The sequence below is a fragment of the Pseudophryne corroboree genome, chromosome 8 (assembly GCF_028390025.1).
Source record: "Pseudophryne corroboree isolate aPseCor3 chromosome 8, aPseCor3.hap2, whole genome shotgun sequence".
Classification (NCBI taxonomy): Eukaryota; Metazoa; Chordata; class Amphibia; order Anura; family Myobatrachidae; genus Pseudophryne; species Pseudophryne corroboree.
This window is the reverse complement of record NC_086451.1, coordinates 352429429-352456413: the sequence shown is the minus strand read 5'-3', so window position 1 is coordinate 352456413 and position 26985 is coordinate 352429429. Positions and strand designations below refer to the sequence as shown.

Below are 26985 nucleotides of genomic sequence, written 5' to 3'. Positions count from 1 at the left end.
TCCTGAGGTAAGGCGCGCAGCGGAATGCTGCGCCCCATTGCACCCAGTCACACACACACAGAGCAGCACTGAAGGGTGCAGGGCGCTGGGGGGGTGGGGGGCGCCGGGGGGGGGGGGGGCGCCCTGGGCAGCAATAAACCTCACATTTTGGCAGAAATACAGTGGGATTAGACTGCGGAGACGGTAAATCTCTGATCCTCCGCCATTTTATTGAAAAATCACTGGGACCGAAGCCCGCCGTCGGGTGGGCGGGGCTTGATCCTCAGCACTAACCAGCGCCATTTTCTCCACAGAAGCTGCATGAGGAAAACGCTGGCTCCCTGGTCTCTCCCCTGCTGAACACAGGCTGGAAAAAAGAGGAGGGGGGCACTTTGGCAACGCAGTGATTGGGAATTGGCATAATATATATATATAAAAAAAGCGCTATCTGGATATATTTTTTTTTCTTCCAGTGTTGTTAAGCGCTGGTGTGTGCTGGCATACTCTTTCTCTGTCTCTCCTTAGAACCTGGTTGGGGTTTTGTCCCCTTATAGGTTAATCCCTGTGTGTGTGGGGTGTCGGTACGTGTGTGTCGACATGTCTGAGGCGGAAGGCTTCTCCAAGGAGGAGGTGGAGCAAATGAGTGGTGTGTCCCCGTCGGTTGTGCCGACTCCAGATTGGATGGACATGTGGCATACATTGAATGCAAGTGTGGCTTCTTTACATAAAAGGCTTGATAAGGCTGGTTTAGGGGGGACATCAGGCGGTCAATCCTCAGATTGGACCGACTCACAGGGCCCGTCGGGGTCTCAAAAGCGACCCTTGACACAAGACACTACTACCGACACGGATTCTGATTCCAGTGTCGACTATGACGAAGTAAAATTGCACCCTATGGTGACTAAAACCATTCAGTGTATGATTGTGGCAATAAGGGATGTGTTGCATATTGTGGATGAACCCTCGGTCCCCGACACACACGGGTACGCATGTTTAAGGAAAAGAAACAGATTATTAACTTTCCCACATCCCATGAATTAAATGAATTCTTTGGGAAAGCTTGGGAGACTCCGGATAAGAGACCGCAGATCCCCAAAAGAATTTTTATGGCATACCCTTTCCCTAAGCAGGACAGGGAGATTTGGGAATCACCCCCCACTGTGGACAAGGCCCTGACGCGCTTGTCCAAGAAAGTGGCGCTACCGTCTCCTGACACAGCGGCCCTTAAGGACCCTGCTGATCGCAGGCAAGAAACTACCTTAAAGTGTATTTATTCTCATACGGGTGCTGTGTTAAGACCGACAATTGCGTCGGCATGGGTGTGTAGCGCAATTGCAGCTTGTACAGATGAGCTGACAGATCAATTTGATACTATGGATAAGGATACTATATTCCTAACTCTAGCCCATATAAAAGACGCAGTCTTATTTATAAGGGATGCTCAAAGGGACATTGGATTGCTAGCTTCTAGGGCCAATGCCATGTCTATCTCAGCGAGAAGATCCTTATGGACTCGCCAATGGATGGGTGATGCGGATTCCAAAAAACATATGGAAGTACTACCCTATAAGGGTGATGTATTGTTTGGGGATGGGCTGACGGACCTGGTTTCCACAGCTACAGCAGGTAAATCAAATTTTTTACCATATATTCCCCAACAGCAAAAGAAAGCAACACCCTATCAGATGCAGTCCTTTCGGTCGCACAAGTCCAAAAGAGGTTGGGGATCCTCTTTCCTCGCCAGAGGTAAGGGCAGAGGCAAGAGAGCACCTGCTTCGGCAGGTGCCCAGGAACAAAAGTCCTCCCCGGATCCTTCAAAAACCACAGCATGACGCTGGGGCTCCCCTGAGGGAGTCCGCACCGGTGTGGGCATGTCTTCGACTTTTCAGTCAGGCCTGTGTCAGTTCGGACCTGAATCCCTGGGTGTTGGAAATAGTTTCCCAGGGTTACAAATTGGAATTCGAGGAGGTGCCCCCGAGCCGATTTTTCAAATCGGCCCTACCAGCTTCCACATCGGAAAGGGATGTAGTGTTAGCTGCAATTCAAACGCTGTGTATACAGCAAGTGATAATCAAGATTCCCCTGCACCAGCAGGGAAGAGGTTACTATTCAACCCTATTTGTGGTCCCGAAACCGGACGGTTCGGTCAGACCTATTTTGAATCTAAAATCCCTAAACCTGTACATAAAAAGATTCAAATTCAAAATGGAATCTCTCAGAGCAAACATAAAGGATGCATACCTTCATGTCCCCATATATGCCCCCCATCAGGAATACCTGAGATTCGCTGTACAGGATTGTCATTACCAATTTCAGACGTTGCCGTTTGGACTTTCCACAGCCCCGAGGATTTTCACCAAGATAATGGCGGAAATGATGGTGGTCCTGCGCAAGCATGGAGTCACAATTATCCCATACTTGGACGATCTCCTGATAAAAGCGAGATCAAGGGAGAAATTGCTGAGCAGTGTGGCGCTCTCTCTGAGAGTGCTCCAGCAACACGGTTGGATTCTAAATCTACCGAAGTCACAGTTGATTCCGACAACTCGACTATCGTTCCTAGGTATGATACTGGATACGGAACAAATGAAGGTCTTCCTCCCAATAGAGAAAGCCCAAGACGTTCAGAACATGGTCAGAGACTTGCTAAAACCGAAAAGGGTGTCAGTTCACCAATGCACTCGAGTTCTGGGGAAAATGGTGGCGGCCTACGAGGCCATTCCCTTTCGGAAGGTTCCATGCAAGGACTTTTCAATGGGACCTTCTGGACAAGTGGTCCGGGTCCCATATACACTTACATCGGAAAATAACTCTGTCCCCAGGAACCAGAGTGTCCCTCCTGTGGAGGTTGCAAAGTGCTCACCTGCTGGAGGGTCGCCGGTTCGGGATTCAGGACTGGATCCTGGTTACCACGGACGCGAGCCTCCGAGGATGGGGAGCGGTCACACAGGGAAAGACTTTTCAGGGTCTTTGGTCAGGCCAGGAGTCCTGTCTACACATCAATGTGTTGGAACTCAGGGCCATTTACAACGGCCTTCGACAGGCGGAGAGTTTTCTTCGAAACCTACCGGTTCTGATTCAATCAGACAATGTCACAGCAGTGGCTCATGTGAACCGCCAAGGCGGGACAAGAAACAGAGTCGCGATGGCGGAAGCCACAAGGATCCTTCGCTGGGCGAAAATTAAGTAAGCGCTCTGTCCGCTGTCTTCATTCCGGGAGTGGACAACTGGGAAGCAGACTTCCTCAGCAGACACGATCTCCATCCAGGAGAGTGGGGACTTCATCAAGAAGTCTTTGCACACGTAACACGTCTTTGGGGAACTCCTCAAATAGACATGATGGCGTCACGCCTCAACAAAAAACTTCGGAGGTATTGCGCCAGGTCTCGGGATCCTCAGGCGGTAGCAGTAGACGCACTGGTAACACCGTAGGTGTTCGAATCGGTCTACGTGTTTCCTCCTTTTCCTCTTATCACGAAAGTGTTGAGGATCATAAGACGAAGGAGAGTACAGACGATACTCGTTGTCCCAGACCGACCTCGAAGGGCCTGGTACTCGGATCTACAAGAGATGCTCACAGGAGACCCCTGGCCTCTTCCTCTGAGGGAAGACCTGTTGCAGCAGGGGCCCTGTGTATTTCAAGACTTACCGCGGTTACGTTTGACGGCATGGCGGTTGAACGCCGAATCCTAGCGAAAAAGGGGATTCCGGAAGAGGTCATCCCTACTTTAATAAAGGCTAGGAAGGAGGTAACGGTAAAACATTATCACCGTATCTGGCGAAAGTATGTGTCTTGGTGTGAGACCAAGAATGCACCTATGGAAGATTTTCATCTGGGTCGTCTTCTCCACTTCCTACAGACAGGAGTGGATATGGGCCTGAAATTGGGTTCGGTTAAGGTACAGATTTCGGCCCTCTCGATTTTCTTTCAGAAGGAATTGGCTTCTCTTCCAGAAGTCCAGACGTTTGTAAAGGGAGTGCTGCACATCCAGCCCCCTTTTGTGCCTCCAGTGGCACCATGGGACCTGAACGTGGTGTTGCAGTTCCTAAAATCACACTGGTTTGAACCGCTTAACAAAGTTGAGTTGAAATTTCTTACTTGGAAGGTGGTCATGTTGTTGGCCTTAGCATCAGCAAGGCGAGTGTCAGAATTGGCGGCTTTGTCACACAAGAGCCCCTACTTGATTTTTCATGTGGATCGAGCTGAATTGAGGACACGTCCGCAATTTTTGCCTAAAGTGGTTTCGTCGTTCCATATGAATCAACCTATTGTGGTGCCTGTGGCTACAGGTGACCTGGAGGATTCCAGATCCCTGGACGTAGCCAGGGCCTTAAAAATTTATGTAGCCAGGACGGCTAAAATTAGAAAAACAGAGGCTCTGTTTGTCCTGTATGCGGCCAATAATATTGGCGCTCCTGCTTCAAAGCAGACTATTGCTCGCTGGATCTGTAATACGATTCAGCAGGCTCACTCTACGGCTGGATTGCCGGTACCAAATTCGGTTAAGGCCCATTCCACTAGGAAGGTGGGCTCTTCTTGGGCGGCTGCCCGAGGCGTCTCGGCTTTACAACTTTGCTGAGCGGCGACTTGGTCGGCGTCAAACACTTTTGCTAAATTCTACAAGTTTGATACCCTGGCTGATGAGGACCTAGCGTTTGCTCAGTCGGTGCTGCAGAGTCGTCCGCACTCTCCCGCCCGATTGGATGCTTTGGTATAAACCCCATGGTGCTTACGGAGTCCCCAGCATCCTCTAGGACGTAAGAAAAAATAAGATTTTAAACCTACCGGTAAATCTATTTCTCCTAGTCCGTAGAGGATGCTGGGCGCCCGTCCCAGTGCGGAAACTGGGACTGCAAGACTTGTATATAGTTGTTGCTTACATAAGGGTTATGTTACAGTTGACATCGGTCTTGGACCGTTACTGTTGTTTTTGTTCATACTGTTAACTGGTTATGTATGTTCCAGGTTACATGGTATGATTGGTGTGGGCTGGTATGAATCTTGCCCTTGGATTGCTAAATCCTGCCTTGTATTGTCCATCTCCTCTGGGCACAGTTCCCTAACTGAGGTCTGGAGGAGGGGCATAGAGGGAGGAGCCAGTGCACACCCATAGTCAAAGTCGTTTTTAGGTGCCCTATCTCCTGCGGAGCCCGTCTATACCCCCCATGGTCCTTACGGAGTCCCCGGCATCCTCCACGGACTAGGAGAAATAGATTTACCGGTAGGTTTAAAATCTTATTTTTACACCAAAATCCTGGATCTGACCCAGGATTTCAAACACGAGGGGTAATTCCAAGTTGATCGCAGCAGGATTTTTGTTAGCAGTTGGGCAAAACCATGTGCACTGCAGGGGAGGCAGATTTAACATGTGCAGAGAGAGTTAGATTTGGGTGTGGTGTGTTCAATCTGCAATTAATTTGCAGTGTAAATATAAAGCAGCCAATATTTACCCTGCTCAGAAACAAAATAACCCACCCAAATCTAACTCTTTCTGCACATGTTATATCTGCCTCCCCTGCAGTGCACATGGTTTTGCCCAACTGCTAACAAAATTCCTGCTGCGATCAACTTGGAATTACCACCACGGTTCCAAGCCGGGTCAGACCCGGGTCTCCACCCGTTTATACCGCAGTGCCGATCCGTGATATTCCCGAATCGGCACCGTTTACACTGCACCCGGATGCAGTGTCTTGTGTTCAAGCGCTTAAAGTTGATGTTATTGCCAAGTGCCGGGAATCACTGCAGACCGGTGCTCCGGAGCGTCTCGCCGGGGGCAAGTCCTGCAATCTGGAAGCTGCTGTGCTGCCCCCAGCCTCCGGCGTTTCCAGGCACCAGACATGGCTCTGCTGTCTGCATAGACAGCATGTGCCATGTCCCCAGCCGCTGCATGGCAACCAGCACGGCGCTAGTGTCTGCATAGACAGCGTGCGCCGTGACCCCCAGCCCCCTGGTATCACAGAATAATGTACATGTATGTGCAGTGTTTGGTAGATCTGTGTTTGAAATCAATGCTGCCCTGTGGCTAATGTCATTGGTGATTACATGTTGCACAGTATCCAATCACTGTTTCTGCCCAATCTACTACTCTTCATATAAACGTTATATTGCAGGGGTGCTCCACATGTGGCAATCCAGCTGCAGTGGAACTACACATCCCAGCATGCCCTGACACATTTGTGCTATTAGGTAATGCTAAAACTGTCAGGTCATGCTGAGATATGTAGTTCCACAACAGCTAGACAGTCACATGTTGAACCCCCTAGATATGAGATGCTGTGCTCACTGGTGTAAATAGTAAGGATACCAGAACTCAATGAGAAGATGATGGTGCCTGCATGCTTGTGTTTTGCACATAGGCAGCAGTGTGTCAGACCTAAGGACAGCACCCCATCCCACAGCGTTTCACCCTAACTTGTAGGTTACAGGCCGTATAAGCAGAGACATGCACGCATCAGGATTAATGATCTCCGAGGATGGAGCATTTTCAGAGTGGGTTTATAATGTCTCCTTCATACCAGAATAAGATAAATGCTTACCAAAGTGTCCCATGAGAGCGAGCCCTTGCTGTGTTGCGGACCATCTTTCCGACCGTTTTTCAACTCAAAATCAAGGTGTGCAAGGCTGCGTATGTCGGCTAGGGAGCAATTCACTAAAACTCACTATATGAAGCCTCAATGGGCCCTAAGTCACCATCAATGTAGGCAGAAAACAGCAGAGCAGTACAGGACTCATTTTAATGTGAATACTTTATCAAGTCATTGTCAGGGTATCAAAGTGCCTTGGGTATGGGTTACCGGTGGCCGGGATTCTGGCGGTCAGCATACCGACGCCGGGATCCCAAACGCCAGAATGTCGGCAGGGGGACCGAGCGCAATAAAGCCCCTTAGTGGGCTCAGTGTGCTTGCCATGCTCGGTCTCGCCACAGGTTCTATTCCCACTCTGTGGGTGTTGTGGATAACCACGAGTGGGAATAGTCTTCGGTCCGCTGCCAGCATTCTGGCAGCCGGCGTCGGTATGCTGACTGCTGGGATCCTGACCACCGGGATGGTGACTACATCCCATCAAAATACACCAACAGCAATAAAGTAGGTTTGAAATAAAGGTCTGTATGCAGAAACGTCCTTACATCCATCTGGTTAGTTCAATATTCTATCTTTCCTTTTCTGTAGACAGCGCAAAAAGTGCACAAAATTGCCAGACAAGTTTGCCTGCGGCTGGGTCAGTACAGAATGCCGTTTGCTTGGGCTGCAAGGTGCTGTACATTCCTATTTTACTTGGAATTTCTTCCTTTTTTTAACACAGTTGTAGGTGCTAATTTATTCTCTTTGGATTATTCTCCTTTCCAGACCAGTATTTAAGGACACACAGGGTACCTTGGACACTGAAGGGAAATTCTCTCCTTTATATAAACAAGACAGCAGCAAACTTTCCAATGAAGACATCCTCAAGCTACTGGCAGAATATAGGAAGTAGGTCTTTGTAGTATTTACAAGTCACCACCCTCAGTGCAGACTTTGATTTTGCTGTTTCTTCACAATTTCTTAAATGTGATAGCCCTTTAAAAAAATAATAATAATACATATTAAAAGGTATGAGCCGCATTCTCAAAAGTAGTTAGAAAAGATATAAGCAAAACATGACCCGCGGGCCGTATGTGTCCCGTCAGGCAGTTGGGTTTGGCCCTTTGCCGCTTAGCCAAGGGCATATTGAACGTTATTTTTGTTCTGATGGCAGTCTTGGTGTTTCTGTACTTTCTGAGTATGTTTATTATGTACAAGTGCAGTACAACATCTAGGCACCTGGGGGATTAACTGCAAGGGATAACCACTCATCTAACAGGATGGTAGTATCTACCTACTAATTAGAATCAGACTGTAGTTATACCATTGCCTCCTCATGTAAGTACGTGAGGCGTAGAGTTGGAGGTCTCGGTAAGACGGACATCACCTGAGGTATGATATGGCAGTGGATCAGAGCTGTACGGAATGTGATGTCTTAGCTGAGCAACATTGTCAGATGTAAGTATAGAAGTCACACTAGCAGACAGCTGTCTCTGAAACAACTGCATGTTCTCAGCTAGTCTAAATCATATTGCATAAAGTTGATTATTGTGAGTCTTTGCTTTTTGTAGCTAATGTTTTTTATTGTTTATAGGTTTAGTAGTAAAGAATGGCAACCTTGACATAATTCATTCACTCCAAAATATACGACCTATTCTTACATTCTCACAATAAATGCCATCACCATTGTATTGATAGTCATTGTACAGTTATCACACCTGAGTTATAAGGTTTTCAGTGTCACCAAATCTTTCTTTGGCAGAATTTTTGTAAAAATGTAATATACCCCGCACCGAAACCAAATAGATTATTACATACTAATAAACCAGCTAACTAATAATTTTCCCATGATAATTTGGGTTTATTGAGCTGGAGGTGCTCCAACAATCACATTTAGACCTGATAGACACACAAAAAAACCGGCAGTTGCCGGAAAAAAACAGGGATTGCCTTTTTTGGAGCACTCTTTTAAATAAATTAATTTTAAATTGATATGATTAGTGATTTCAAACGTAACTTTTAATGACTTTCTTTAAAATAAAGGGGGTGAAAATGTAATTCATAGCTGTCACATACATTGACACTCTTCCCCAAAAATTCATAAGCAAATGGCTATTTTAATAATTCATAAATGTGGTGACTAGTATTGAGTGTGAAAAAAATCTTTCTAAGCTGTATTAAATTCATATGTTCAAAACTCAGATGATTAGATTGTCTCAGCCAACACCCAGTAATGTGATCAAAATTTTTTTAAACACTACTTTTACACACATAATACTGTAAAATTTACACCCATGATATAATTACATTCTTACGGGATCCGGTCTGAAGATCGACAGTGTCTAGGTCGACAATGTTTAGGTCGACCACTATAGGTTGACAGTCACTAGGTCGACATGGATGGAAGGTCGACAGGGTTTCTAGGTCGACATGTGCTAGGTCGACAGGTCTAAAGGTCGACATGAGTTTTTCACATTTTTTTGTGTGGATTTTTTCATACTTAACGATCCACGTGGACTACGATTGGAACGGTAAAGTGTGCCGAGCGAAGCGGTAGCGGAGCGAAGGCACCATGCCTGAAGCATGGCGAGCGAAGCGGTGCACTAATTTGGGATCCCGGTCACTTTACGAAGAAAACGACACCAAAAAAAACACAAAACCTCATGTCGACCTTTAGACCTGTCGACCTAGCACATGTCGACCTAGAAACCCTGTCGACCTTCCATCCATGTCGACCTAGTGACTGTCGACCTATAGTGGTCGACCTAAACATTGTCGACCTAGACACTGTCGATAAAACGAGCCACACCCCATTCTTACATGCTGCTTTTGCACACATGGTACTATAAGGCTTTTGCACACATAATACTATGGTATTCGCATCACATAATACTATGGCATTCACATCAGTGCTTCTAACAAATCAAATAAAGCACGCTGCTACTTTTCCTTCCCAGTAGATATCACTGGAAACACTGTTGCAGATTGTATATACAGGTTGAGTATCCCATATCCAAATATTCCGAAATACGGAATATTCCAAAATACGGAATTTTTTGAGTGAGTGAGATAGTGAAACCCTTGTTTTCTGATGGCTCAATGTACACAAACTTTGTTTAATACACAAAGTTATTAAAAATATTGTATTAAATGACCTTCAGGCTGTGTGTATAAGGTGTATATGAAACATAAATGAATTGTGTGAATGTACACATACTTTGTTTAATGCACAAAGTTATTAAAAATATTGGCTAAAATTACCTTCAGGCTGTGTGTATAAAGTGTACATGAAATATAAATGCATTCTGTGCTTATACTTGGGTCCCATTGCCATGATATCTCATTATGGTATGCAATTATTCCAAAATACGGAAACATCCGATATCCAAAATACCTCTGGTCCCAAGCATTTTGGATAAGGGATACTCAACCTGTATCTGAATTTTTTATGTAGCCAATCCTTACTATCTGTAAGTGTAATCCTCTTTACAGATGATACAAATGTTGCCAGTTCTGTAGCTTCTATTGCAAATGATACACATGCAGTCAGATCCTACTAACTATCAATGCAACACTGACCACAGTCTTCCAAAAGTTAATAAGATGGCATAGAACAGCTACAAGCCTAAATTATGGTTTCACAAATGCTTAAAACACATTTAACCATCAGCATAAGATGTACTACCCACTGTTGGCTGAAGTTACCGTGATAACAGTTCAATCTGCCACGCTGGTCTGTTGTTATGTCCTGACTCACAGTCAGCTGAGAGTTAATAACACGACCTGTAACAAATGTTAACGATTCCCACAAGGTACAAAAATGGTGCTGATTTTAGACAGCATTGGATAATACAACACAGATCATAGTCTTCAAAAGGATTTAATTAATAGATTAACATGAAATAAATGGAAAACCTTATTTATAGTTTCACAAGCTCTTAGCATGACACTCAACATATTTGGCCCGTATCTCTCAATTTAATCAGCAAAGAGTATGTTACCTGTTGCTGGTTCAAGATAGCGTGATCGTGTTTCAATCTGTACCCGCTGGTCTATTGTTATGACCTAATTAGGAATCAATTTAGAGTTAAATAACACAACCTGTAACAGATGTCAACAATTCCTACGAGGTACAAAGTGGTAATGATTTTAAGCAGTATTAGATATATATCAACCAATTACAAACACTTGAGCTGTGCGCATAATACAGATACGTTAGTTAATTCCTCTGCATTCAAACCTTTAGATGGGAAAGTAACGGACATCCGTCCGCTGTTTAATAGTGTTAGTTCAACAGCTGATTTTTAACATACACATAGTAACAGCAATACTTTCATAAATTTAAATACTAATTGCGGTATCTATTTTGGACTGATTATACCATGTATATATTAACAGCAATATTCTTATGAATCTAAGCACCCAAAGACAATTTTATATAATCAGATTTAACACATTATATTTATACTCATAGTTATGCGTTTAGTTCCACTGTAATTCCACACAGCTTATAGCATATCCGAGTTTAACATAACATATATTCACAGCAGTGCCTATATATAGTTGCATGTACCGAATAGCATATACCAAAGCAGCTTTACTCAAAAAACTGTACTGGTGAGCAAGCCCGAGTGTGGTGAAACGTACGTCCAGGTAGTAAGATCAGAGCCAGATTGACCTTACAAACAAGGTAACGGTTCCTCACTGCAGGAGGAAGCCACGGTCAGATGATAGTCAACCGCCGATATTAGCATCAAGCACGGTGACTTATTAACTCTGTTTCTTATCTCTTCCTAAGTGTCTACACCTCCCTGCAGGTGCATTTGGACCCTGCAATGCGTTAAGTATCAGGGTCCATCTAACACCTGATACAGGGGTATGGAGTGACACTGCTGCTATATTTCAAACGGCTTGGTACTTGGCCCTACTCTCACCCTTCATCCGCTCTTTAAAGATGTTGGGCAGCAGATGGGGACATGTGCGTAACAAGCCGACTGTCTATTTTCTATACTGATCAGGATCATCTATGATCAGCACGATTTCTTTATATATATTAACATAACAACTGTTTCATGAGGAAGATAAGCAACACCTTACGCAGCAGTGAATGATAAATAGTGGGTATTTTTCCACTGGTCACTATACGTTTTGTTGCTGCAATATAGGAACAAAGGGGTACCCCAGGTAATAATTTACATCTTGTAGACTGCTGTGTTATAACTGATGACAATTTCCAGTGATGAAAATCATATAACATGATAGAGGATATTTGAATCTGGAGTGAGGCATTGTTGATCAGTGCCTTCGGGGCAGTTTTACAATTACATGGAAATGGTATCCCACAGATAACTGTATAATTTAAAAAGTTTTTTGAGTAAAGCTGCTTTGGTATATGCTATTCGGTACATGCAACTATATATAGGCACTGCTGTGAATATATGTTATGTTAAACTCGGATATGCTATAAGCTGTGTGGAATTACAGTGGAACTAAACGCATAACTATGAGTATAAATATAATGTGTTAAATCTGATTATATAAAATTGTCTTTGGGTGCTTATATTCATAAGAATATTGCTGTTAATATATACATGGTATAATCAGTGCAAAATAGATACCGCAATTAGTATTTAAATTTATGAAAGTATTGCTGTTACTATGTGTATGTTAAAAATCAGCTGTTGAACTAACACTATTAAACAGCGGACGGATGTCCGTTACTTTCCCATCTAAAGGTTTGAATGCAGAGGAATTAGCTAACGTATCTGTATTATGCGCACAGCTCAAGTGTTTGTAATTGGTTGATATATATCTAATACTGCTTAAAATCATTACCACTTTGTACCTCGTAGGAATTGTTGACATCTGTTACAGGTTGTGTTATTTAACTCTAAATTGATTCCTAATTAGGTCATAACAATAGACCAGCGGGTACAGATTGAAACACGATCACGCTATCTTGAACCAGCAACAGGTAACATACTCTTTGCTGATTAAATTGAGAGATACGGGCCAAATATGTTGAGTGCCATGCTAAGAGCTTGTGAAACTATAAATAAGGTTTCTCTAACGTCCTAAGTGGATGCTGGGGACTCCGTAAGGACCATGGGGAATAGCGGCTCCGCAGGAGACTGGGCACATCTAAAGAAAGCTTTAGGACTAACTGGTGTGCACTGGCTCCTCCCCCTATGACCCTCCTCCAAGCCTCAGTTAGATTTCTGTGCCCGACGAGAAGGGTGCACACTAGGGGCTCTCCTGAGCTTCTTAGTGAAAGTTTTAGTTTAGGTTTGTTATTTTCAGTGAGACCTGCTGGCAACAGGCTCACTGCATCGAGGGACTAAGGGGAGAAGAAGCGAACTCACCTGCGTGCAGAGTGGATTGGGCTTCTTGGCTACTGGACATTAGCTCCAGAGGGACGATCACAGGCCCAGCCTGGATGGGTCCCGGAGCCGCGCCGCCGGCCCCCTTACAGAGCCAGAAGAGCGAAGAGGTCCGGAAAAATCGGCGGCAGAAGACGTTCCTGTCTTCAATAAGGTAGCGCACAGCACTGCAGCTGTGCGCCATTGCTCTCAGCACACTTCATACTCCAATCACTGAGGGTGCAGGGCGCTGGGGGGGGCGCCCTGAGACGCAATAAAACATGATAAAAATACCTTACATGGCAAAAAATACATCACATATAGCTCCTGGGCTATATGGATGCATTTAACCCCTGCCAGAATATACAGAAAAACGGGAGATAAGGCCGCCGAAAAGGGGGCGGAGCCTATCTCCTCAGCACACTGGCGCCATTTTCCCTCACAGCTCAGTTGGAGGGAAGCTCCCTGGCTCTTCCCTGCAGTCACTACACTACAGAAAGGGTTAAAAAAAGAGAGGGGGGCACTAATTAGGCGCAGTATTAAAACATACAGCAGCTATAAGGGGAAAAACACTTATATAAGGTTATCCCTGTATATATATATATAGCGCTCTGGTGTGTGCTGGCATACTCTCCCTCTGTCTCCCCAAAGGGCTAGTGGGGTCCTGTCCTCTATCGGAGCATTCCCTGTGTGTGTGCTGTGTGTCGGTACGTTTGTGTCGACATGTATGAGGAGAAAAATGATGTGGAGACGGAGCAGAGTGTCTGTAACAGTGATGTCACCACCTAGGGGGTCGACACCTGAGTGGATGTACTGTTGAAAATTACGTGACAGTGTCAGCTCTGTATAAAAAAACAGTGGTTGACATGAGACAGCCGGCTACTCAGCTTGTGCCTGTCCAGACGTCTCATAGGCCGTCAGGGGCTCTAAAGCGCCCGTTACCTCAGATGGCAGATACAGACGCCGACACGGATACTGACTCCTGTGTCGACGGTGAAGAGACAACCGTGATTTCCAGTAGGGCCACACGTTACATGATTGAGACAATGGAAAATGTTTTATACATTTCTGATAATACGAGTACCACCAAAAAGGGGTATTATGTTCGGTGAGGGAAAAACTACCTGTAGTTTTCCTGAATCTGAGAAATAAAATGAGGTGTGTGATGATGCGTGGGTTTCCCCCCGATAACAATTGATAATTTCTTAAAAAGTATTGGTGTATACCCTTTCCCGCCAGAGGTTAGGGTGCGTTGGGAAACACCCCCTAGGGGGGATAAGGCGCTCACACGCTTGTAAGAACAAGGGCTCTACCCTCTCATGTGATGGCCGCCCTTAAGAATCCTGCTGATAGAAAGCAGGAGGGTATCCAAAAATGTATTCACACACATACTGGTGTTATACTGCGACCAGCAATCGCCTCAGCCTGGAGGTGCAGTGCTGGGTTGGCATGGTCGGATTCCCTGACTGGAAATATTGATATTCTAGATAAGGATAGTATATTATTGCCTATAGAGCATTTAAAAGATGCATTTCTATATATGCATGATGCACAGCGGAATATTTGCCGACTGGCATCAAGTATAAGTGCGTTGTCCAATTCTACCAGTAAAATGGTCAGGTGATGCGGATTCCAAACGGCATTTGGAAGTATTGCCTTTGAAAAGGGACATTTGGGGTCGGTCTTTTAGACCTGGTGGCCACGGCAACAACTGGGAAATCCACGTTTGTACCCCAGGTCGCCTCTCAAAATAAGACGCCGTATTATCAGGCACAGTCCTTTGTTGGCAAGCGGACAAAAGGTTCCTCTTTTCTGCTCGTGACAGAGGGAGAGGTAAAAGGCTGAAGAGATTAGCCAGTTCCCAGGAACAGAAACCCTTTCCCGCCTCTGCCAAGCCCTCAGTATGACGCTAGGGCCTTACAAGCGCAGGCACGGTGGGGGCCCGTTCTCAATGAATTTCAGTGTGCAGTGGGCTCACTCGCAAGTAGACCCCTGGATCCTTCAGGTAATATCTCAAGGGTACATGTTGGAATTCGAGACGTCTCCCCCTCGCCGTTTCCAAAAGTCGGCTTTACCGACGTCTCCCTCTGACAGGGAGGCAGTTTTGGAAGCCATTCACAAGCTGTATTCCCAGCAGGTGATAATCAAGGTACCCCTCCTGCAACAGGGAACGGGGTATTATTCCACACTGTTGTGGTACCAAAGCCAGACGGCTCGGTGAGACCGATTCTAAATCTAATTCTAAAATCTTTGAACACTTACATACAGAGGTTCAAATTCAAGATTGAGTCACTCAGAGCAGTGATTGCGAACCTGGAAGAAGGGGACTACATGATGTCTCGGGACATCAAGGATGCTTACCTTCATGTCAAAATTTACCCTTCTCACCAAGGGTACCTCAGGTTATGGTACAGAACTGTCACTATCAGTTCAGACGCTGCCGTAGGGATGATCCACGGCACCCCGGGTCTTTACCAAGGTAATGGCCGAAATGATATCCCTTCGAAGGAAGGGAATTTTAGTTATCCCTTACTTGGACGATTCCCTGATAAGGGTAAGATCCAGGGAACAGTTGGAAGTCGGTGTAGCACTATCTCAGGTAGTGTTGCGGCAGCACGATTGGATTCTCAATATTCCAAAATCGCAGCTGGTTCCGACGACTTGTCTTCTGTTTCCTAGGGATGTTCCTGGACACAGTCCAGAAAAAAGGTGTTTCTCCCGGAAGAGAAAGCCAGGGAGTTATCCAAGCTAGTCAGGAACCTCCTAAAACCGAACCAAGTCTCAGTGCATCAATGCACAAGGGTTCTGGGTAAAAATGGTGGCTTCCTACGAAGCAATCCCATTCGTTAGATTCCACGCAAGAACTTTCCAGTGGAACCTACTGGACAAATGGTCCGGGTCGCATTTTCAGATGCATCAGCGGATAACCCTGTCACCAAGGACAAGGGTATCCATCCTGTGGTGGTTGCAGAGTGCTCATCTTCTAGAGGGCCGCAGATTCGGCATTCAGGACTGGGTCCTGGTGACCACGGATGCCAGCCTGCGAGGCTGGGGAGCAGTCACACAGGGAAGGAATATCCAGGGCTTAGGGTCAAGCCTGGATACATCACTTCACATAAATATCCTGAAGCTAAGGGCCATTTACAATGCTCTAAGCTTAGCAAGACCTCTGCTTCAAGGTCAGCCGGTGTTGATCCAGTCGGACAACATCATGGCAGTCACCCACGTAAACAGACAGGGTGGCACAAGAAGCAGGAGGGCAATGGCAGAAGCTGCAGGGATTCTTCGCTGGGCGGAAAATCATGTGATAGCACTGTCAACAGTATTCATTCCGGGAGTGGACAACTGGGAAGCAGACTTCCTCAGCACGACCTCCACCCGGGAGAGTGGGGACTTCACCCAGAAGTCGTCCACATGATTAAAAAACTCGACAGGTATTGCGCCAGGTCAAGAGACCCTCAGGCAATAGTTGTAGACGCTCTGGTAACACCGTGGGTGTACCAGTCAGTGTATGTGTTCCCTCCTCTGCCTCTCATACCCAAGGTACTGAGATTGATAAGATGGAGAGGAGAAAGCACTATATTCGTGGCTCCGGATTGGCCAAGAAGGACTTGGTAACCGGAACTTCAAGAGATGCTCACGGAGGATCTGTGGCCTCTACCTCTAAGAAGGGACCTGCTCCAGCAAGGACCCTGTCTGTTCCAAGACTTACCGCGGCTGCGTTTGACAGCATGCCGGTTGAACACTGGATCCTGAAGGAAAAAAGGCATTCCGGATGGAGTCATCCATATCCTGATCTAAAGCCAGGAAGGATGTAACCGCAAAAACATTATCACCGCAATTGGCGAAAATATGTTGCGTAGTGCGAGGCCAGTAAGGCCCGACGGAGGAAATTCAACTGGGTCGATTCCTACATTTCCTGCAAACAGGAGTGTCTATGGGCCTGAAATTGGGGTCCATTAAGGTTCAGATTTCGGCCCTGTCAATTTTCTTCCAAAAAAGAACTAGCTTCAGTCCCTGAAGTTTAGACGTTTGTAAAAGGGGTACTGCATATACAGCCTCCTTTTGTGCCTCCAGTGGCAATTTGGGATCTCAATGTAGTTTGGGTTCCAAAAGTCACATTGGTTTGAACCACTTAAATCTGTGGAGTTAAAATATCTCACATGGAAAGTGGTCATGCTGTTGGCCCTGGCCTGGGCCAGGCGCGTGTCAGAATTGGCGGCTTTATCCTGTAAAAGCCCTTATCTGATTTTCCATTCGGACAGGGCGGAATTGAGGTCTCGTCCTCAGTTTCTCCCTAAGGTGGTTCCAGCGTTTTCACCTGAACCAACCTATTGTGGTGCCTGCGGCTACTAGGGACTTGGAGGAATCCAAGTTGCTGGATGTTGTCAGGGCCCTGAAAATATTTCCAGGACGGCTGGAGTCAGGAAATCTGACTCGCTGTTTATCCTGTATGCACCCAACAAGCTGGGTGCTCCTGCTTCTAAGCAGACTATTGCTCGTTGGATTTGTAGTACAATTCAGCTTGCACATTCTGTGGCAGGCCTGCCACAGCTAAAATCTGTAAAAGCCCGTTCCACAAGGAAAGTGGGCTCATCTTGGGCGGCTGCCCGAGGGGTCTCGGCTTTACAACTTTGCCGAGCAGCTACTTGGTCAGGGGCAAACACGTTTGCTAAATTCTACAAATTTGATACCCTGGCTGAGGAGGACCTGGAGTTCTCTCATTCGGTGCTGCAGAGTCATCCGCACTCTCCCGCCCGTTTGGGAGCTTTGGTATAATCCCCATGGTCCTTACGGAGTCCCCAGCATCCACTTAGGACGTTAGAGAAAATAAGAATTTACTTACCGATAATTCTATTTCTCATAGTCCGTAGTGGATGCTGGGCGCCCATCCCAAGTGCGGATTGTCTGCAATACTTGTACATAGTTATTGTTACAAAAATCGGGTTATTATTGTTGGGAGCCATCTTTTCAGAGGCTCCTCTGTTATCATACTGTTAACTGGGTTCAGATCACAAGTTATACGGTGTGATTGGTGTGGCTGGTATGAGTCTTACCCGGGATTCAAAATCCTTCCTTATTGTGTACGCTCGTCCGGGCACAGTATCCTAACTGAGGCTTGGAGGAGGGTCATAGGGGGAGGAGCCAGTGCACACCAGTTAGTCCTAAAGCTTTCTTTAGATGTGCCCAGTCTCCTGCGGAGCCGCTATTCCCCATGGTCCTTACGGAGTCCCCAGCATCCACTACGGACTATGAGAAATAGAATTATCGGTAAGTAAATTCTTATTTTTCCATTTATTTCATGTTAATCTATTAATTAAATCCTTTTGAAGACTATGATCTGTGTTGTATTATCCAATGCTGTCTAAAATCAGCACAATTTTTGTACCTTGTGGGAATCGTTAACATTTGTTACAGGTCGTGTTATTAACTCTCAGCTGACTGTGAGTCAGGACATAACAACAGACCAGCGTGGCAGATTGAACTGTTATCACGGTAACTTCAGCCAACAGTGGGTAGTACATCTTATGCTGATGGTTAAATGTGTTTTAAGCATTTGTGAAACCATAATTTAGGCTTGTAGCTGTTCTATGCCATCTTATTAACTTTTGGAAGACTGTGGTCAGTGTTGCATTGATAGTTAGTAGGATCTGACTGCATGTGTATCATTTGCAATAGAAGCTACAGAACTGGCAACATTTGTATCATCTGTAAAGAGGATTACACTTACAGATAGTAAGGATTGGCTACATTAAAAATTCAGATATATACAATCTGCAACAGTGTTTCCAGTGATATCTACTGGGAAGGAAAAGTAGCAGCGTGCTTTATATGATTTGTTAGAAGCACTGATGTGAATGCCATAGTATTATGTGATGCGAATACCATAGTATTATGTGTGCAAAAGCCTTATAGTACCTTGTGTGCAAAAGCAGCATGTAAGAATGTAATTATGTCATGGGTGTAAATTATACAGTATTATGTGTGTAAAAGTAGTGTTTAAAAAAATGTTGATCACATTACTGGGTGTTGACTGAGACAATCTAATCATCTGAGTTTTGAACATATGAATTTAATACAGCTTAGAAAGATTTTTTTCACACTCAATACTAGTCACCACATATATGAATCATTAAAATAGCCATTTGCTTATGAATTTTTGGGGAAGCGTGTAAATGTATGTGACAGCTATGAATTAAATTTTCACCCCCTTTATTTTAAAGAAAGTCATTAAAAGTTACGTTTGAAATCACTAATCATATCAATTTAAAATTCATTTATTTAAAAGAGTGCTCCAAAAAAGGCAATCCCTGTTTTTTCCGGCAACTGCCGTTTTTTTTGTGTTTGGCAGAATCTTTACAGAGAACAGAACTGTGCACACTGAGTTGCCTATAATTCCCTCTACCCTTGCAGACTCCTAATCCCTTCTCAGTTCTGAGTCACATAGATATCTGTGATAGAACTGCACCCTGTCCCTCCGTCCCTAAGATCAGCTGTCATGTCTTTTATAAGCACTTACACCTTACACCACTTACTCCTTCCCCATTTTGGGTGAAGAGATCCTTCTGCAGTTGATACCACCTTGGCATGTGTGTGAGTCAGAATACGGTGTAACTCTGGCAACTCGCCCACTACATGATCTCACATGTGTATAGCCATTAACACCCCATTTCATGTATGACTGAATTCCGTCCGACTCAGATCGCTGAAAGATGCGTAAAGCTCATGTATGACTTAGAATCGAGCCCATGAGGTTTACCACACACTGCTCTTCTTTGTATTATTACATTATAATTAATATATTATTTATTTTTTTCCTGTGCAGACCAGAGAAGACTAAACTCCAAGTTATTCAAGGAAGCCTGGATGTCACTATAGGTTGTGTTCCACTTGACTTTTCAAGTAAGATTTTAAAATCCATTTTGAAATAATGCACAGTAACTGATTATAGCTGTTCCTTGTCATGTTGTCAGCATACATGATAGGCACAGTACTCCATAGCCTTTAAATCTTTAGTTTTTGCATATTATTGTGTTCTGTCTTTTTGTCACCCTTTGTGCTTGCTGATTATTAACCCATTAAAACTCAAGTGCAAGATTAGGTTGTTCATAGCTCATTCATACTGTCCACAGTTATTATAATTGGTAATAAAATCGTTTCTAAGGAAATAACAGTTTTAATAATGAAAAATATAAAAAAAAATTCTTTAATGCTAACCCAGAAAATTGATTCCTTCTTTTTACCTATTGGGCATGAATGATGGGGCACAGCTCAAAATAATTAATGCACAATTGATTACTATCTGCCTCTGGTCACGCACCTCTTACTCGCCTTTTCACTTTAGAGGATTCCGTTGTATTTGTGGGATCTTGTGTCATTTTTATCTGTGCTTTGGCTCTAGAAGGTGTTATTTTTTAACACTACATACATACGTACATACATTCATCCATTCCATACATACATAAAAAGTTGTTTTGCTACATTTTATTCTGAAGTCATTGCTAAAATACTCTACATATATTAATGTAACAGTATATAGACTAGCAGCATTAATTACCTCCTTATATTTCCTCCATTAGACTGTGTGACCTCTTCCTATGTCCCGGTTAGGCCGTACGATAAAGAGCACCAGAGAATTGCTATGGAAGTTGAAGAATTTCTGCCAGAAACGACAAAATACTGCTATCCGTTCACTACCTACAGAAACCACTTCTATGTGTACCCGCTGCATTTAAAGTATGATGGGCAGAAATCATTTGCCAAGGTAAACTAATCTTGGCTTGGTGTTTTCTGAGGTTACAAATGGTTCTTTGTAATTTATTATCTTTATGACTTTTTCTCAGGCCAGGAATATCGCAGTACGGGTTGAATTTCGGGACTCGGATGAGTCTGATGCACAAGCGCTTAAGGTTGTCTTATTTCTATCTCTGCCTGTGTACTCAATATTAGTAATGTCATTGTTATTAAGTGCTTACCCAAATTGTGCCTTGTTGTTTGTTGCAGTGTATTTATGGAAAGCCTGGGGGCCCTGTATTTACCACAAGTGTGTATGCAGTTGTCTTACACCACAACCAAAGCCCAGAGTTTTACGATGAGGTGAGCATTCTTTTAAGAAACAATTATTGATTAAAATGAAATACAGGGCACTTGTCATCAGGAGGGGCTGCCCAGCACAAGGCAAGGTCGCCCAGCATGTGTGTGGCACCGCCTCGCGTTGCGTCGGCAATGTAATTGTGGATCTATCGAATTGAGGTTGATCCCTACCAGCGCAGCCTGGCTGCGCTGGCAGGCGGTACGCCGCCATTTTTTTTTATTGGAGCGGCTGAGTGTGATGTCATGCAGCCACCCCAAAAACGATGTGCCACTTGAGATCACACAACAAGCTAATTGTCCACTCTCTGACATCATCAGTTGTAGTGGTTTTGAGTACTTGAGAATAAAACTGGCTGTTCTTTGATGACTAGTAATACATAGAATTCACCATGCTCAGAAAGGTGCTTTAAAAAGGGCTCCGGGAAAAAGTTGTGGAAGGTTCAAGTTAGAAGAAGGATTCAAATAGATATCAAAGTCCTTTACTCTACTCTGAGTAACCATGTGAAGCATTATTAAGACATGAGAAGTGTATGGCACTACCAACACTTTGCCTAGATTGTGCTGACCCTCCATGCTGGAGCTAGAAGGATATTGAGCAGGGAAGCTATTAAGAGGTCAGTGGTGAAGGACTAACAAGTCTTTATGGCTGAGATTGGTCGGTCTGTGCATAGGACAACTATCTCACAAGCTTTACACAAAACTGGCCAGTATAGCAAGATGGCAAGAAAGAAGCCTCTTCTGAAATAGTTCCAAACTCAGTCTCACTTGCACTTTGCCCCAAAACAATTGGAAGATTCAGATGCCAAGTGGCAAAGGTTGTCTGGTCAGATGACACCAGGCTAGAACTGTTTGGACTCATCTCCAACACTATGTTTGGTGAAAACCAAACATAGCACATTACCTAAAACACACAATGCCTACTGTGCTGTATGATGGTGGTGGTAACATTATATTATTATTATTAGCCTTTATTTATATGATGCCACAAGGGTTCCGCAGCGCCCAATTACAGAGTACATATGCACGTATTCAAAACAGGATATCAGTGACTTACAGTTGAAGACAATATAGGACAAGAACAGGCTAACTAAACATAACTACATCAGTAGACAACACTGAGATAAGTATCAAGGTGGCCGAAAACTGCAGGATTTGGGCAGTTAAGGATAATTAAAGTAAGAAAAGGATAAGCACATGAGGGAAGAGAACCCTACTCGTGAGAGCTTACATTCTAAATGTTGTGGGAGTGTTTCTTCAGTAGGGACTGGACAGTTGGTCAGGATAGAAATGATGATGGATGCTCCCACATACACCCAAATTATTGAGGAAAACCTGTGGCCCCATGGTAGATGGGCAGGGGGTTCACCCAACCATGACTATAGATATGCTTCTAAGAAAACAGTGACGTGTGGTGAGGTGAGGCAGAGCATTTCCTGTCATACTCCAGTATACTCCAGAGTTCTGACTATAACAATTATATGAAACATGCAAAGAATACAATATACATTTCTTCTTCGTATTACTGTAATCATTTTTATAGTCAAAACTCTATAGTAAAAAGTCTATGACAGGTGAGGCAGTGACTCCCCTGCCTGTCTTTTCTGCACATCTCTGATCAAAACTCACCAAATTCCCAGCAGTATATACTGCTGCACCTGTGCATAATGGCCAAATGCACCCTTGTGTGTATATATCTGGCTCTAGTTCTAGCCAGTGCCTCCTGAGCCATTTACCTCACTGCAGTCCTTGCAGGAAAACAATGCAGTGTGGCTTAAGTACAGATGGAGCCCTCCACATCTATGCCTTTAATAGGATTAACTGAGCTAGGGCGGTCGGGTGCCCTAGGCGCAGCAAAGAAGCATATAGATGAGCATAGCTCCATCTGTACAGCAAGGTTTATGTTCTTGAGTTTACCCCTGACCTAAATAGAAAATCTGAAGAGAGGAGTCGATTGCCGCTCACCATGAAACATGATTGAACTTGAACAATTCTGCAAGGAAGAATGGGCAGATTTTACCAGTCTAGGTGCTCAAAGCTGGTAGAGACATATCCATACAGACTGATGACTGTAATTGCAGCAGAGGGTGGCTGTACAAACTGTTACATCAGGGACTGATCACTTTTATAACTTTATTATTCTAGTTTTTTCTGTCAGCCGCTAGGGGACACTGGCACAACTTCAAGACTGTGTGTGGGGGGGGGATGATGGTGGCTAAGAAGTGAAACAGGCTCCTCCCCTTCTATCCCCCATCATCCCTCAGTTTTGAATTTGTGCCGAGGGATCCAGTCACTGCTGACTGAGCTCCTGCTCAGTTATATTACTTTACTTATAATTTTTTTTCTTCTTTCTTGGGACTTAGGACCTAATTCAGACCTGATCGGTGCTGTGCGTTTTCGCGCAGCAGCCGATCAGGTCTGAACTGCCCCGGCGCATGCCAGACAGCCGACGGCCGTCTCAGCTCTACAATCGCGTCTGCCTGATTGACAGGCAGAGGCTGTCGCTGGGCGGGAGGGGGCGCAGTTCGGGCAACGCAGGCGTGCCCGGATTGTGCGGGGGGTGGGCCGCGGCGGCTGTGACATCACAGGCAGCCACTGTGACCCTCACAGCGACGAGTAGCTCCCTGCCAGCGCACATCCGCTGGGGTAGGGCCAGACATGCAGGGCTGACTAGCCCTGTACTGGGCGTCCCCCTGCATGTCTGTGTTACTGATCGTAGATGTGCTAAATTTAGCACATCTACGATCAGGTCTTAATTAGGCTGAACGAACCCTTCGCCACTTATCCAGAGAAGTGGAGTCTGGGTCACACACCAGCAGCAAGCAGCTCAGGAGAACAGCGCTTAACCAGAGAACCACCGCTCCTCCCAACACAGCCGCATCCTGAGGCTCCGGTTTGGTGAGTGAGCCACCTTGTAGGCACAGCGTCTGTCCTCCATCTCCTCCTCTGCCCGGTCAAACTGGCCGCGATAGCGGCGGGACTCCCACTGCAGTGCTGTGCTGACAGACATAGCGCGGCAGCGTGGGAAAATAGTGCGCGCCTGTCACCAGCTATCTCTCCAGCGACGGTGTTGAGGTCTTCCTTCACTGCCGTGCTGACAGTACACAGAGCGGCAGCGAGTGTGGGGGAAGAGTGCGACGCCTGTTTCCAGTTTCAAAGAAGCTGGATGATCAGCTGACGGAGGCTTGGAAAAACCCGGACAAGCGATTTCAGATTCCCAAAAGATTCCTTAGTATTTATTTGTTTCCATCGGCTATGACGGATAAATGGGAGAAGTCACCTCAAGTGGACTCTTTTATTTCCAGGTTGTCAAAGAAAACAGCATTACCTGTTCCGGGAGCAACTTCTTTGAAAGACCCTTCTGACAGGAAGTTGGACACCATGTTGAAGTCCATCTATTCGTCCGCTGGGGTATTGCTTTTAGACCAACCTTGGTGAGTTCCTGGGTGAACAAGGCAGTGGAGCATTGGGCCACTAAGTTGATTAAAGATTTACAAGAGGGGGTTCCGTTAGAAGACGTAGTTATCCTAGCGGAACACATTAAAGAATCAGCTATATACTTAGGAGAAGCGGCTAGAGATATCGGACAAGTTAACTCGAGGATCTCAGCAGCAACTGTTGCAGCCAGAAGAGCCCTTTGGCTGAGGTCATGGCAAGTAGACACAGAGTCAAAAAGAGCGGCGAGGCACTTCCGTTTACAGGTGACATTCTTTTTGGAAAAGAACTAGACATGTTAATTCTACAAGCTACGGGTGGTAAATCTACCTTCTTACCGCCCTTCCACCACCGTCTAAACGCTCTTATACTGGAACCACCTTTCGATCCACTCAACCTTTTAGAGGACGCAGAAGAGCTAAACCCTCGCGAGGTAGAGGTCGCGGGAAGCAACCAGTCGCTGCTCGTCGTCAAGACCCAAAGTCTACAGAAAAGACCGTGGCATGACGGTCTCCCTTCCCACCAGGGCCCAGGTACAGTGCGAGCGTGGGTTCAAAATTTTCAGGATGCCTGGTTCAAAATATCCGATAATGCATGGATTCGCAACATATCCCAAGGGTACAAGTTAGATTTTGAAGTTTTACCCCCAAAGAAATATTTTACAAGTCTTCCCATCCTTCTGGACAAACGTTTAGCCCTTCAAGGTGTAATACAGACCTTAGTAGAATCAGCTGTGCTAATGCCGGTACCACTGAGTCATTGGAAAAAGGGTTACTATTCCAATCTTTTCGTAGCTCTAAAACCATACGGTACGGTAAAACCAATCCTGAACCTGAAATCATGAAATCAGTTTCTCTCTTATTACCAGTTCAAGATTGAATCGCTCAACTCAGTGATTTCGAGCCTGGAACACAAGGAATTAATGATATCTCTAGACACCAAGGATGTATATCTCCACATTCCGATCTGGGAACCTCACCAAGTGTTTCTCAGGTTCGCAATTCAACAGGATCATTTTCAGTTCAGAGCCTTACCATTCGGACTGTCCACAGCACCCAGAGTGTTTACCAAGGTCATGTCGGTGATGATTGCTCACCTCAGATCATTGGGAATTACAATAATACCATACCTAGACGACCTCCTCCTCAAGTTTCCATCCGATCTCATTCTCCAGGAGCATGCTCTATTAACATACAATATGTTAGTAGAACATGGATGGATAATCAATTTTCGGAAATCCAACCTTCAGCTGTCACAGCGTCTCCAGTTCGGTGTGATCCTGGACACCAATGTACAGAGAGTTTTTCTGCCACGAGACAAAGCTCTGAGTATACAGAAACTGGTCCGGGCTGTTCTCAAGCCACGACGGGTATCAGTCCATTTATGCATTCGTCTGCCTGGGAAGATGGAAGCTGCTTCCGAAACTCGGGAGTTTAGACATTTTCATTCACTTCCTTTCCAGCTGGACTTGTTACATCAATGGTCGGGGGTCGCATCTACGCGTTCAACAGTTAGCTTCTTTGGTGGCTCCAGCTGCACAATCTCACTGCGGGCAGGCGGTTCGGTGTGTGGGACTGGACGCTCCCCACAATGGATGCCAGCCTCAGGGGATGGGGCGCTGTTGTGTTGGTCTCCCATTTTCAAGGCCACTGGTCTCCACAAGATTCGCTGTTGCCAATAAATATGTTGGAACTGAGAGCGATCTACATTGCACTGGTACAAGCTGCCCACATTCTTCGATCCAAGGCGGTAGAAGTTCACTCGAACAACGTGACTGCTGTAACGTACGTAAAACAAACAAGGTGAAACTCACAGTTGCCAGGCAATGCGAGAGGTGTCACGTATTCTTCAATCTGAAGAAAGCAACGCAGTAATTCTCTCGGCGGTATTCATTCCAGGAGTGGACAGTTGGGAAGCAGACTACCTCAGCCATCAGGATCTACATCCGGGAGAATTGGCACTTCAGCCGGAGGTGTTCAACGATCTGATACAACGCTGGGGGTGTCCAGACGTGGATCTCATGGCATCCCATCTCAATCATCAGCTTCCAAGATACATCTCCAGATCCCGGGATCCTCAAGCGGAAGCTGTGGACACACTGACCGTGCCTTGGCCGTACAACCTAGTTTGCGTGTTTTCTCCGTTCTCTCTATTGTTCGAATTCTCAAGAGAATCAAACGGGAATCAGTCACGGTGATTCTGGTGGCATCAGATTGGCCTCGGAGGGCTTAGTATTCAGACCTGTGCTTTCTTCTAGCGGACGATCCTTGACCTCTTCCTCTGCGTCCAGATCTACTCCAACAAGGGCCTTTCGTGCATCCAGATTTACCATGGCTACGTTTAACGGGATGGCTATTGAGGCAGACATCCTGAAAAGAAAAGGAATTCTGGTATGTGTGATCCCCACAATGTTGCGGGAACGAAAACCGGGTACGGCAGCCCATTACCCTCACATCTGGCGATCCTATATAGCTTGGTGTGATCGAAGAGGATTTCCATTGGATTCTTTTCGTCTCTCACGGTTCTTAGTGTTTCTTTAAACAGGATTGAATTCCGGACT

General features: G+C 45.3%; 1 protein-coding gene across 2 annotated transcripts in view; it reads left to right on the top strand.

Moving 5' to 3' along the window:
* The window catches only part of DOCK11 (dedicator of cytokinesis 11), a 981167-nt gene that overhangs the window by 296834 nt on the left and 657348 nt on the right, over positions 1-26985 (top strand). For both annotated transcript variants that reach the window (XM_063937505.1, XM_063937504.1), the window contains exons 14-19: positions 7150-7232; positions 7327-7449; positions 19726-19802; positions 20480-20664; positions 20744-20809; positions 20904-20996. In XM_063937505.1, the coding sequence (XP_063793575.1) occupies positions 7150-7232; positions 7327-7449; positions 19726-19802; positions 20480-20664; positions 20744-20809; positions 20904-20996 (627 nt within the window). The remainder of the gene's footprint in view (positions 1-7149; positions 7233-7326; positions 7450-19725; positions 19803-20479; positions 20665-20743; positions 20810-20903; positions 20997-26985) is intronic.